The 15055-nt window shown below is 37.8% G+C and overlaps 1 protein-coding gene across 5 annotated transcripts in view; it reads right to left on the bottom strand.

Annotated features, from left to right (window-relative positions):
* Positions 1 to 15055, bottom strand: part of tbc1d22a (TBC1 domain family, member 22a) — a 185689-nt gene that overhangs the window by 28471 nt on the left and 142163 nt on the right. For all 5 annotated transcript variants that reach the window (XM_020601293.1, XM_020601292.1, XM_020601295.1 and 2 more), the window contains one exon: positions 11235 to 11362. In XM_020601293.1, the coding sequence (XP_020456949.1) occupies positions 11235 to 11362 (128 nt within the window). The remainder of the gene's footprint in view (positions 1 to 11234; positions 11363 to 15055) is intronic.

Raw genomic sequence — 15055 nt, 5'->3', positions numbered from 1 at the left:
CCTTTTCTCTATTTTCTGTTATCATAGTCTGTTACTTCCTTCAGTCTCATTTCACAAATGTCTGTCACACATTCTTCTCACTCTCTTTAATATGACTCTGAGGAATATTTCACAGAAATTATTCATCTTTATCAAAAACAACTTCTTTCCATAGTTAGGCATCATTAACTTAACATACTAACTCCATTGGTTGCAGCCAGAACGGTAGATTAACTAATGACAGTATATATGACTCTCTCTATGCCAGCTGAAAGACGGCAAAATAAACAAGAAAAAATAGGAATGATAATAATAATAATACATGCTCACAGTTTAGTAATACTCAGTAATTTATATGACAAACTAACATTTCTGAGGTGCCACTGCATCTGCAATCATAGCAATGTTGCAACACACCTTTATGGTAAAGCCACAGACCTCTAAAAGAAAATAAAAGGAACATTATATATTGAGATTGGTATGCAGAATCAAAATTTATGTGTGTGTACACTTCATTTAAGCCATTTATGAGGCAAAAGTGGATCTAGATAAAGTTGAGAATGTGCCACGTTTTACGTTGTATATTTGTATACATTCTGTACATCTGAGTTCGGCTGTACTGGCTGGAGATAAGCACTGTAACACAGTTTTTAATACAACTGATTGCTTAACCCCTTTCTGCAGTAGCAGTTTTGAACCTATTGTGGCCTGATTTTACACAGTTCTGTTTAATGCTTAATCACATCTATGTAAACATAACAGAAGCTACTGTTTACAAGCTACTAAATTTAAGAAGACAATTGTCAAATCATATTAGGGTGCAACAAGTTACGTGCCTGCATTCTGACTGGCTACAACACAACTGCTAGTTTAGAACAGTGCATACCGGAAAATAAAAATTTCTGCTTGAAAATACATTTCTGCAAGAGAAAATAACTATAAGATCCTTTTCTAGACCCATTTGGAGCCTGATGTCACATTTAGTATGTATATCAATGGGGCTCTGCTCAGCAAAAATATTGTTAATGCAAGAAAATGTCTTTGAGTTAACTTCTCATGAGTGGACAGTCGTAACTTTTGAGTGGACAGTAATAACAGTTTCACAGCAGTTACACAGCAGAAGGCAGTTTCTGTTAATTACTGCAGTAAATCCCACAGTTATGGCTCAACATATGCTAATGCATATGTTGAGGGTGAAAACTCTTTTTCTCGTAATGATAGCAAATTAATTTTTGGGCGGTGAAATAAAATACTTTTAAATGGCCTTTGGGTTACACGTGGTGCACTGGGTTGTAATAAAAAAAATAGAAGGGAACTGGATGATGTTTTTTTAGCCCTACTTATAAACACAGTCACAGTAATTTTAAGACAAAAACTGACTATAAAAATGTGTAGGAAATTCATAGGCAATTACATAGCAAAAATAATGACCAGTTTAGTGACAATGGAAATAACTGGTAGTTGTTGTCACTTTTAGTATGTAGTCCTACATATAAACCTTTTCACACACAAATTCTATTTTTAGTAAATGAAAATAAATGTTACAGCTTGGAACTTTAACATCTTTCAGCCTGTCTCAATTCCTATAACGCTTGTTCCCCACTTCTACTCCCCATTTCTCACTCTGACACACCTTCCCTCTCTGCATCCTGCCCTATCCATCCACTGCAGCTACTTCAGCTCAAGGCTTTCTCATCATTATGATTTGCAAAATAAAGTTTGTCATGGGAGTTAAGGTTAAACTTGTCTCTATCTCTTTGCTTTCTCCATTGTTATACTTAGTCCTCCACACCTCTTGTGTCAGGGTGGCCATATTGGCTGAGACAGACGAGACTTTAAGTGACAAGCGCTGCTGATCAAAGTAGGGAAAAAGCAGGGGGACGGAGTAGTGGGGGAGAAAGAGTGATGGGAGTATGAGAAGGGGAGTTGGTAGGGAGAAGAGAAAGAAGTAAGGGGCAGCTCAAACCAGGGGGTGAGGGGAGAAGCTAAAGTTGAACAGAGGAGTACAAGTATGAGGAGAGTATGAGTGAGAGCAATGTCACAGTGTCTTTAAACTGCTGTTTTGAACGTTTGACCAGTCTCATCCCTCCAAAACAAACTGTCTTGAGAAGGGACCAACTCAATACTCCAATGAAACCATTCCAGACAAGGTGAAAAGGTGATAGTGCTTCAAGGTGTTGTAAGTTGATTAATACGCAGATATAAATGTGTAACAATTACACAGAGAGACTATTTTGAACCATGGACACTCAAGTGCCAAACGTACAATCCATATTATATGTTTATGAACAGGACTATGGTAGGGCTAGCAACAGACTATATTAACTGCTACATGCTATACAATACAAGTATGGGCATCATTAAGGGTAGCTAAAATAGTGTGTGCAATATAGGTACAGTATGTAACTGCAGGATGAACGTAAACACTAAATGGCAAGGAACATTCATTCTGAATTCTAAATTATAATGTAAGATCTCACAGAACAAATACAAGCTAATGACAAGATTCAGACAATTGTGAAATCTATTTAAAAAGCAAGGAAGGAGACTTGTCAAAGAAAAAGGGTTTCAGAGGAATGGCACCAAATACATTTTGAAATCAAGTTACTTAAACATTGTCTTTTCTTCCTGTGTGTGCTTCTTCAATGTGCTGAATTCTCACTATGACATTTGTCTATGTGCATCCTGAATTTGGAAGAAAAGCATTGGAATACAAGCTATTTTCAGGTGTCTATACTGTGTGGGTGAGTATGTAAAGTACATGAATGAACATAACATATACTGTATGTATACAAGGGAACGCATAGAGAGAAAATTGGAGGACAGTAAGACTCAGTGTATGTGCATGCTCAGGGGCTTGTATTATTGTTTGGAGTGACTACAGAGATAAGACAAAGAAGCAGGAAAAGAGGGAAAGGCCACTTCCCTCCAGGATGGTCTCTCTCTTATTCATTTGGTAAGTGTTTAATCCATATTCATGGAAAAGTGTGCATAACCTTTGTATAAGCTGATAACTGACTTTGGCACAACCAAAGCAATCTAAAAGGTATGAAAGTCTGAATGAATCAGTGTATTTAGAAAGGTTACTTTTCCTTCTCCTAATGGCTGCATTTCATTCAGTGAAAGAAGAACAGCTCTTTACTTCTTGTTCCTTCCTCTCTATGGCACTAACACTGCAAAAAAAGAATGAATCTGCTTGGTAGATATAGAAGGTCATGCAACATTTTAGTGTTTTTTTTTTAGCACCTGATTAGTAGCAATAGCAGGGTAACAAATATGTCTGTAAATATATAAACTGCTATATTGGTAAGAGCTTTTAATCCTTTATCAGCATTCAAAATAATTAGGTTTTAAACAAATATGTTTCTTTCACTGGCTTTTACTTTATTTCATATATTTGAGACAGTTGACATAAAAATACAAATGATAAGGTGCTGAAGTCAACCAGCTGATAATAATCATTATGTAAGGACATACTGTAAAAGACAGCAAACTATAGCATGTAAAAATGTACACAGAAAATTACACTCTCTGGTAAGATCGATAATGAAAGGAAAATGATATTTAAATCAAACTTAACTGGGGTTACATAAGAATATATAATGAGGTCAATGCTGGAATATTCTTTACTTAAGTAACAGTATAAACACAACAAAGTACTCAATCACAAGTCCTGCACTGAGATTTTTACTTAATATTAATAATAATACTTTACACATTGTAAATGCAGTTTAAGTACTATAAGTAAATGGCCCCAGATTAATACATTACTATTAGATTGTTCATAAATATACAGCATTTTAACTGTTGTAGCTTACTGAGGTGGAGCTAGGTTTAACTACTTTATAAAAACTTATAAATGCATTTATATCCTGTTGGTGTGACTACTGCAATGCCCTCCTCACTGGTCTACCTAAAAAGTTTGTGGGCAGACTACAGCTAATACAAAATGCTACTGCCAGAAGCCTAATGAGAAAGAACAAATTTGACCTGATCACACCTGTTCTCAGATCTTGGCATTGGATACCAGTTAATTTCAGAACTGACTGTCAAATTTTACTCATTGTCTCTAAAGCCCTTGACAGATTTGCTCCAAAGTACCTCTCAAACCTGCTCATTCAGTGTGAGCCTATCTGAACTCATAGGTTTTCTGGTTTAGGCTTTGTAATTGTTCTGAGTGTTAAAACGAAAGCTTTGGAAGTGGCCTTCAGTTTTTGTGGCCGCAGCCACTGGAATATCTTGCCAGATTGTATCTGATGTGCTGCAACATTAACTGCGTTCAAAAGCAGACTGAAAATTTTCATGTTTTCTTATGCATATGACTCATTTTGTATTTAATTTAATAATTTTGTAGATCAGACTGATCTACTTGGTTGTCTGCATGTATATGCTGATTATATGTACATATTTTGGGTTTGATTTCAATGTGAAGTAACATTTATTAATTTCCTGCTGTTTAACTACTTGACTAATTGGTTAAACTCTAAAAAGTACAATATTTCACAAGGGAGTTTAGTAGAATAGAAATATAAAGTGGCATAACATGGAGATACAAGTATATATAAAACTGTCCTTCAGTAAATGTACTTAGTAACTTTTAACCACTGTCTGAGGTAAAAGCTCTATTACTAAGAACATCGAAGCAATAGTCTGTGTCTGTGCTCTTTAATCTCAGTCATAGCTAATCTTCTAACTCTTGTTGCATGAAATTACAATAATTTTCGACCAGGAATTGACACATATGATCACATCTTACACAATGGTTTTAAGCATGGTCACTAACAACGCTAAACAGCTCCCTGCTTGAGAAATTTAACCATCCATATGGAAAAGGAAACACATTTCAGAACCTGAAAATGTCGCGGTATCACTTTAACAGCCATGCTAATGTTTCCACACCAAGCTACTTGCTAATTTCATGCTCCATGCAACAGGGATAATTTGATCCCTGTCTGTCTGTCCTTCTGTCTGTCTGCCAGTGAGGAGAAGTGTGTGTATTTGTGTTTCTATCTAAATCATTTCTCCATTCTGTATTTTTCTGTCTTCCTTTTCTTGAGCTCAATAGCAAAGTATTAGCACAAAAGAAAAAAAGAAAGAAAAATAAAAGACAAATATCAAGAAGAGACTGCAGTAGAAAGACAGGGAGACAAGGAGAGAAAGAGAGGATGGTAGACTTAGAGAGACAAAGCAAGAGCTGTCTTGTGCTGGATCAAGCTACTGAACAGATGGTCACACTGTAGAGAGAAGGCCACAGCGGAGACATTACAACACTCAGGTTAAAATCTCCCCTGGAACACACACACAGGCTCAGTGGCAAAAGGCAAGGTCTTTCTGTTTATTATTTGCATTTGTGGGAGACCCAAACAGTCTCGGCTTTATTGTCCCCACAAGGCCAACATTGTTCTTTCTGTGGTGAGTGACAAACTTATGTTAAAGGACATATGTCACTATAGTAAGTAGGGCGTGTTTCAATAGCACCAACATACAGTACTTACTAGTATGCTGCTTAGTAGAAATCGCATTCTATGGCTGTTCAGAGCAGCACACCCATTTAAAACAATTAAAATCTTTACCTGTTCTGTGCTGTGGACTGTCTTTCATAAGCATGGCTTAAGGTAAGTATGATGAAGAAGAGCATGAAGCAGGGACACAGATGAAAAAAAAAACGGATAGAAAAATCTATTTGGGATGAGTTAAGAAGAAAGAGGGGTAGTAGAGAGGACATGGCAAAAGTGTGGAAAAAAAGTGAAAAAGTGAAAAAAAATGTTTTAAAAACAGACAATTGAAGAGAGCAGAATAGTAGAGATGAGAACAGCTTTGCGCCTTGCTGTCAGCACCGCTGAAAATTTCATGAGTGGAAATGGCCTAATTCCCCTACCAGCGCAGGACTGGAGGTGAGGGACTGCAACAGAGCCTGCCAAAAAAAGTGCGTGTTTGTGTGTTGTTCGGGAGGGTGTGGGAGGGAGTGCGCATGTGTGTGTTTTGATACTTGGATCCAAATGACAATGCAAACTATCAAATATTTAGAGGATGGATTACAAATACAATGTGAACTTGGGTTGCTGTCAAGTCACAACAAAGCAACACCACCATTTACTCATTCATTCCTTGTTTCTGTTTTAGAGTTAGAGGTGGACAATGGGCATATGAGTGTCGACTGTAATGTGTGCTTACAGAGATATTTTGTTTAAAACCAATACAAAATCTACAATGTTTAGGAATAAATCTTAGTTACACTCATGTCAGTATACTCCAGCTACCCTACCAAACCAGGGCAATCATCATTGTGGCAGTGAGTCTAAATGTTATATTACTTAAGTTGTGATAAATACAGTCTGTTATCCTGGTGAATATTCTTAAATTAGAGAATTCTATAGCAATTGATGGGTAGCAGTGGCAGCAGGCTCATCAAGTTAGCCCATACACCCACCTCCAAAGCTGCATTCTCCAGTTCTACATGAGGAATTCCCACCTCCACATGAAGGTCTGTGTGTTGTTACCCAAAGCTCATGACCATGGGTGAGGGTTGGAACATGGATAAACCAGCATCTTTGGTACAGCGTCTTAAGTACTGATTTTCCTGTGGATCTCATGCTCCATCCTACCCTTACATGTGAACAAGACCTCAAGATAACTGGGCTCCTTCATTTGGGATAATGACTTGCTTTCAACTCGAAGGGAGCCATCTACCACTTTCAGGCAGAGTACTGTGGCATCAGACTTGGAGGTGCTCAGGCTCATTTCCACTGATTCACACACACTGAAAATTGCCCCAGAGTGCACAGAAGGTCATGGTCTGAAGAAGCCAGCAAAACAGAAAACAGATCTGAGACCCCCATTGAGAGACACTCTCAACAGCTCAGCTGCACCTCAAGAAGCTGTCCATGACAGTGACAAGCAAATTCTGGGACGAGACACAACCCTGGCATAGCCCAGTGACCATTCTTGGCTTCCTGCAGGGAATGCAAGCTCTATAAGCTCTAATGACCTCAGTACCAAATACATTTGATATCCCTCAAAAGCTAACCGTGGGGACACTTCATAAGTCTTTTAAGTGCCATGGGGCACAGCAAAAAGAAAGGCTTAACTTTTTATAACCATCAACCAAATATTTACTGTGTAAAGCATGGATACAATAGGAATAATACAATTTCTTTTAAAAAGTATGATTTATCATTCAAAATGTCACCATTAATAGTAATTTGTGATTTTGCAGAACTGTCTGTTATATATATTTGTTGTTTTCTGTCTGCTACTTAAACTGAGGCTTCCTTATTACATTAATTCATCTATCAGTGTCCCTGCAGTGCTAACGTCAGGGTGTAAATCATGCTCAGGAAATGAGAAATACAGTAAATTGTGACTAAATGTCAGGACATGGTGTTATGCATTTTTCTGTGGAACAAGTCATTTACAATGCTGTAAATGCATTTTAAAAGCAGTACTTTCTGTTCCCTTCATAGATTTCTTACTGTGGCTCTGACTATAGTTTGCTCACTGGATACGCTTTCCATTTTATTTCTTTTCTTCTTTCTGTAAAATGGTATTAGATTGGTCACTGAGCATTAACTGATAATGCACGATGAAAAATTACTGCTTGCCACCATGGACACCATGCAAGCATCACATATAATAGAGACCATTATACCAGCACAGCATTTGTTCAATTTGTGAATTATGTATTAATGTACTTTATCAAGATAATTTGGAGTATTGTAAATGCCACCCACTTTGGTTCAAATTGAAATCTCATGTCCAGGCATATACAGAAAATGCATAAAAAAAAGAACTCCCTAAAAAGGCATAGAGAATTAGCTTTTGTTGTAATGATGTAGCATCATTTATTTACTAGGATAAAATTCCATGGCTACCAGTCAATGTGAATAGCTGACCAGCAGGTGGGTTTATGAAGTCATGTCAGTGGAGAGACTGCATTAAAACTGGAGGAACTTAAGATGTTCGGGATCCATTTTTACAGGTTCATGCGTATGTTAATATAGCAGTTTTATGTCACTAAGAAAAGAAGAGGTTTTACTTACAGGGATCAGTTATGTAGGCTTAAGGCGGGGGTGTCAAACTCAATTGTACAGGGGGCCAAAACTCAAAGCACACTTTAGGTCGCAGGCCGAACAGGATAAAATTTATTAAACAGACTAAAACTAAACGTTTTTTGAACATAAATATGAATCGAAACAGACAGGATACAACATTATTCCAAAATAAATAAACTTGAACTTAAAATCAGCAACCGTATTTCTGCTAAGGCTTACATTTGCAAACACCTGCCACTTTGGTGAAAATGTCTGCTGTGATGTCAGATTCCTCTTCAACTCCTCTACCTTCTGTAGCTTCTGCTCTGCATTCACGTTTTTCAGCTTGTCCTGATGTTTTGTCTCGTAGTGCCGTCTTAGGTTATATTCCTTAATTACATCCACATTAGCTCCACAAATAAGACACACAGGTTTACCGACAATGTCAGTAAACATATACTCAGCCTCCTGCCGGTTTTGAAAGGCTCTGTTTTCAGAATCACCTTTTCTCTTGGCCATTGTTAGGGGCTAGCTTTGACTTGAAATTAGGGTTGTATACATCAACAGATGCTTGATTGATCTGACGTAATTGAAGTGGGAATGATCGCAGGTAACCTATCGGTCGGTAAGGCAGCTGCTGCGTTGCATTATGGGATTTGTAGTTTGTGTGTTATCAGCGCTTCATATAGTCAGGTCATTAAAAAAAAGATATATAAAATGATCTTGCGGGCCGGATGTGGCCCGCAGGCCTTGAGTTTGACACATAAGGTATTGCCTAAGGTATTATGACCTCCACTAAAGAAATATTCTCAAACATTATATACATTATACATAAATATCATATATAGCATAATAACTTGAGAAGCATGGATTGCAATTTTCTTGTATAATACAAATACTGATTTTTTTAAGTGCAACCTGATTCTGAATATTTGTAGGGGAATACAGTGGAACCTCGGTTTTCGTGATTAATCCGTTCGAAAAAGTCCGACAAAAACTGAATGTACGAAAACTGAAGCAATATTTCCCATAAGAAATAATGTAATCCAAATAATTCATTCCAAACACCCAAAAATATCAACAACAACAAAAAAAAAAACGAGCGGATGTACGAAAAATAAGACAAAATTTTGACGAAAAAAGTCGTCGAAAACCAAATCGTACAAAAAGTAGGGCATACGAAAACCGAGGTTCCACTGTATTGGAAAAATCGTATGGACAATGTTTGTCAAGGGACAGTAACATCAAGTGACCCACAGTACAATTATTATACGTTCCGTACTGCAAAGAGTAAACAGTAGATCTAGAATAGATACCTATGTACTTAGATACCATATGTATTTTACTGATTGTGTGGAACTCAGTTCTCATAAGCAGTCAAACTGCAGAGATGCAGACATATCTGTTCCAGGAGCCAACAATGACGCAGGACCACGACTGTTAAGTCTGACTGTATAAACTTTTCCCAGGGTAATTTATTTTTATTTACGCATTTCTCCATCGCCTCAAAAATGTCTCTCCCTGTTGATGTCCCATGCATGGCAGCTACATTCAAGAGCTCCTCTGTGACAGAGAAGTCCGCTTTTACACCTCTTATAAAAATAGACAGCTGTGCTGTATCCCTCTTGTCTGTGCTTTCATCAGCAGCTAATGAACTGCATGTCTCTTCGGCCAGCTGTTTTGTCAGATTTCCTGCGAGTTCCTTACCTCAGTCTGCAATGGTGTTTCTTGACAAACTGACATTTTTAAAAGTCTGTATCTGGTCAGGGCACACCTGTTCACACACCTTTAGCATGCACTGCTTCAAAAATGCACCCTCTGAAAAACACCTCAAAGCTCGGGGCGATTTCTTCAGCCACAATACAACTTGCTGTCACTATATTTTTTGCTGTAGCTTTTTTGAACAGTCTGTCATGTTAAGATGATAAATTTAGCATATTTAGCTCCGTGTTTGGTCTCAAAATGCCAACGCACATTGTACTCTTTCACCACCAACACTGCCTCATGACACAAAAGACACTGGTTTTTCTTCTTGAAGCAGAAACATATATTTAAGCAACTCCACGCAAACATGAGTTTCACCTGGAGCCCATCTCATACAGAATTTTTAAGGGCCATAGCGACTTTGATATTTGAGTGTTTAAAAAGTCTAATAATGATTTATCAGCCAATATTCATTTTTTAACAGAAACACATATCAAAAACTATGATGAAGATCCCTTACATTTAGTTATTGAGGTGGGCATATCAGCCTTCACTTAATGATTTGGCTCAACGTGCACATATTTCCTTCTAGTGTTTTTTCACTTGCCTAATAATCCCTCTGTTATTACCAGTTCAAGGCAGCTGTTCTGAAAGGTGACTGTCAAATATAAGCTAGTGGGGTGGGTCTCAACTTTAAACTTTTAAGACTACCTTTTGTGAAAATCAGATGTGTTTCCAATAATCCTGCTGTAACTGTAGTGACATGTGAGTGGAGGAATTATCTATAGTATTTATAGAACACTGCAGAATGAGTGTTTTACACAGAATTTTACAATGCATAAACCAGTTTTCATTAAAAATAAAATATACAAAGATGATGATGTTGAGAACAAGAGCAGAAAGAACACAGGGAGACAGCTGCAGACATTTGCCAAGATGACAGCAGAAAATATACATACACATTTGAGCAACGCCTGACACAGTAGACACTACAAAGCACACAAAAGATCATAGCAGCAATAAAATGAAAAGGAAACCACAGCCTTAGATAACCCAGCTAAAACGCTGTTTTGTGCATGAAAGAGGCCACTGACATATAATCTCCAGAAACACTTTTTCCTTCTGAGTTTTAAACCATTCCTTCCTTGCATCCCCATACTTCTACTATATATCAACGCAGCACTATGTCACGCCATATGTGTTGTGCTAACACTGGACAAATTAACTCATGTTAAATTAAGAACTCAGTGTAAATTTGTCAGCAGCATGGCTGCATGACAGGGCTGAGCAGTATAGTTAGGCTGCATCATAAGCTCTGTATAATTACAAGTACCATAGAGAGAACTGCCATGTTTTAATTTAGTAAAAAACATGTTGTATCACCCTGCTTTTTTTTCTTTAGCAGAGAACATCCCTGTTTCTACAATTTCACACAGAGAAATGCACGTAGATAAAAATGACATAACAATAGACATATATCAAAAAGCACAATAACGGTAGCTTGGCTGTGTGTGTTTGTACCTGGTAGGTGTCCCATAGTCTGATCGTGCAGCGTAGTGGTAGCTCTCTCATTAGGAGGTTGTTCATCCAGCGGAAGGCAAACTGCAGGTACTCCACTTCATAATGCTGCATGTGGCGGTGCACAGACTCTGCCAAAATAATAATTGCAATTTTAAAATAGAACAATAATACACATAGAGTAAGGTGCTTTGTTTGGATTGGCCTTTGATATTTTTGCTGGTTTTTACAAAGTTTTCAGATAAGTATAAAGTAAAAAAAAAAAAATTCCTTTAGGATGTGCACATCAGTCTAGTGAGATATGGAGTGTATATACTGTAGGTCAATGGCATCCAGAGGTGAAGACAGAATGTATGTATGTGCAATGCAATGTGTGTGTTTATTTCTTTGACACTAGTGCTTCCAGCAGGAGCTTGTTGATTGCTTATAAAAAATTTTTCATTTGTGATATGTTATGGACATGGATAATAAAAAAATTGTAATTTAGCAAATATTCAATTACCCACCTCTGTAATACCAATCATGTCCCAGTGTGCCTTCACTGTAATTTTGTGTTTGGTTTGTTTAACCTCTAGAGTCCTGAGCTTTGGAAACCCAAGCTGTGCGGTCCTCATATGAGGACGCAGGGACTCTAGAGGTTATGATGTCCAAAGTTAGGAGGAGGAGTAAGGCTTATAAACAAGTCATATTTGTTGTTGATTCTTCACAAAAAATTACAGTTTTATATCTTTATGTTTGAAGCCTGAAATGTGGCAAAAGGTCGCAAAGTTCAAGGGGGCCGAATACTTTCGCAAGGCACTGTATGTGCAATGTAATGTGTGTGTTTATTTCTTTGACACTAGTGCTTCCAGCAGGAGCTTTTTGATTGCTTATAAATTTTTTTTCATTTGTGATATGTTATGGACATGGATAATAAAAAAATTGTAATTTAGCAAATATTCAATTACCCACCTCTGTAATACCAATCATGTCCCAGTGTGCCTTCACTGTAATTTTGTGTTTGGTTTGTTTAAGATGTCCAAAGTTAGGAGGAGGAGTAAGGCTTATAAACAAGTCATATTTGCTCACAAATGGCTGGTTATTCAAACAGAATTTTGGTGATCAATTTTTACATGAGATCACAGTCTCTGGCAGAAGGGGAGATAAAAAAAAGATTCTGTTCCTGTCCATGAAAAATGCATTTGTGAGAAATGATAACTTTGCTCTCAAAAACACAAAGTAAATCATCCTAAACAAGTTGGGAATATACAAAAATAGAACATATTCTCACAGTGGATTAATACAGCTGGTGCAATAGAAGATACTATTTCCAGCACCAGGACTGCATGTGGGGTCAACTCACAATAAAACACACAATGTGGCACCCAGTGTAACTGGCCCAGTTGAGGTGTCTTTAATAATAACAACAACAATAGATGCTTTTCCACCAAAAATTCATAACAGATGTCCAGGAAGACCAAGTTACACTACAAATGTCCCTGAACCTTCAGGAGTACTACCTCTGAGCAGGGACTTTTGGGGGATAAAACTCTCTCCCTGGAGCCTAAATTAGATCATGGTTCCTTCAGTAGAAATGCTGGTAGGAGAACTGAGTTACAGGTTCTTGTTTCATAGAGAATGTGCCTGCGGTGGAAATACATTTAATGGAGGTTTGTTACATAAAGAAATAAGGTATTATAGAAGGCTTTGGGTTCACAGACAATTCTTAGAATTATTATACTCAAAACTTTTTTTGGTCTCGACTTACAAACACAAACATTTGGTTATTAGAGGTCTAAATCTTTCTCCTCGCTCTTATAAAATGTGTTTTGTTTTCATCTCCTACAATTGGCTCAAATGATATTGCACTACCAAACAAACAGACCCCACAGAAAGAAGCATGAGAGGGTCTCCGTATATACTGAATGGAGTTGAAATGTCAAAGTCACTGTCACGGCAGGCTGACATCAACAGAATGGATGAGAAGCAGAGATGTCAGCTGAAAACTTGCTGCATATGAGGCTGTGACACTGAGGATGACTGCCTTTGTTCCTTTCTCTGTTTTTGATAAGTGTTTGCTTTATTCTCCTTTACATAACAAAAGATTTAAAATATCACTCAGTATTCAGTGAATCCCTATTTCATAAGCATCAAACCTATGACACTCATTCTCACTCACTCTCTCTCCCTCTCTCAAACACACACTTCATAATAAAGCTGTAATTACAGAGCTGTCAGAGAATTTATGAGAAAAGCCAGTTAGGGAGGAACTATAGCATCATCTTCTCTCACACTGTGCTCTTAATCAAGGCTGAGTGACACTGACACACACATACACACAGACTGTTTCCGTCACTTCAGGGGATATTACATTAACCTTAAACCAAACTCTAAAATGTAATTATTTATATTTTCGGGTTTTGCTTTTTGCACCCATAAGGATGTTGAGTCCCCACAATGTGAGTGTGCAAACAGATTTATATACCAACAACATGAGTAACACCCCCACCCCACCCACCCACACACAAACAAACAAATACAGCTTTAATAAAAGTTTCATTGATGAAATAGTCAGGAACACTTATGCAACTTATTACTCTCAAATACCAATACTTGAATGACACCAATCTTCCCTTGCTCACACATGCATGTTTCATAATTATGCACACTCCACCACATGATTAGGGTGCAAAGTATACACAAAGATATTATTTCACACTTCTCTCTGCAGTTTAATTATCACATGCTGCTGTAAAAGCATAAACAAGGCAAGCTCATTAATGGCAAATGCATCATGGTGACAGATCTTAGCTTGCTGCCAAGCAGAGAAAGCAAGAGTGGAACAACTTCAGACAATGTTAAATTACACTAATGAACTTGCTCTGCCTAATATTAGCAACTTCACCAAAGAGAGAAGAAAAGTTGCACAATGTGTGAGTGGTTGAAAGGAGAGTCTTTTGTCTTGAGGACAGAAGATGGAGAGGAGAGAAGAGTAGAGTGAAATTAAAAAATTAAACACACAGACACAAAACAACAGAAAAACAAAACCCACAATGAGTTAAAGCACTAAAACTTGTGACATCTCAAAAGTGGGCTGCTGTGAAGCTGGCAAATTGCTCTGCATGCTGGGTAGTGTAGTTTTTATGGCTGAATTAAACGTTTTGGGCTCCGAAACATCAAGGTCAAGGTCAAAGCTCAAAGTGTTTATTTGTCATATGCACAGTTAGGAAATGTGTTTCCCTGTACAATGAAATTCTTACTTTGGTGTCCACATGAATGCCACAAAATACAAGTGAAATATAAAGCAGATGAGCAAAAACACAAATCTAAATAGGCAGTAAAATTACAAATCTAAGGCACTTTAAAGCAGCAAGTGAAGGAGGCAAATAAAAATACAATAACAACACAGTATAATACAGAGAGAATATATGCTACATGGGAGCCGGGGAGTGTAAATACTCAGCAGTGAGTGTGCAATTATGCAAGTGCAAAATGAGTATGTAAACAGTACAGATGGAATTACATGAGGTAGATCCTGAGTCAGCTGTTTAGGAGTCTGATGGCAGTCGGAAAGAAAACGTTTTTCAGTCTAGAGGTCCTGCATTTCACACTTCTGAGCCTCTGACCAGAGAGTAGGGAGGCAAACAGTCTGTGCTGGGGGTGGCTGGGGTCCTTGAGGATCGAGGCAGCTTTCCTATGCACCCTGTGGTGGTAAATGCTCTGCAGAAAGGGCAGTGGAGTCCTGATGATCTTCTCCGCAGTCTTTACCACTCTCTGCAGGTGCTTGCGGTCCATAGCAGTAGTGCTGCCATACCAGACAGTGATGCAGCTGTAGAAGATGCTCT

Source organism: Monopterus albus, unplaced genomic scaffold (genome assembly GCF_001952655.1).
Source record: "Monopterus albus unplaced genomic scaffold, M_albus_1.0 scaffold51.1, whole genome shotgun sequence".
Taxonomy (NCBI): domain Eukaryota; kingdom Metazoa; phylum Chordata; class Actinopteri; order Synbranchiformes; family Synbranchidae; genus Monopterus; species Monopterus albus.
Note: the sequence above shows the minus strand (reverse complement) of the source record. Positions and strands in the feature narration are given on the sequence as shown.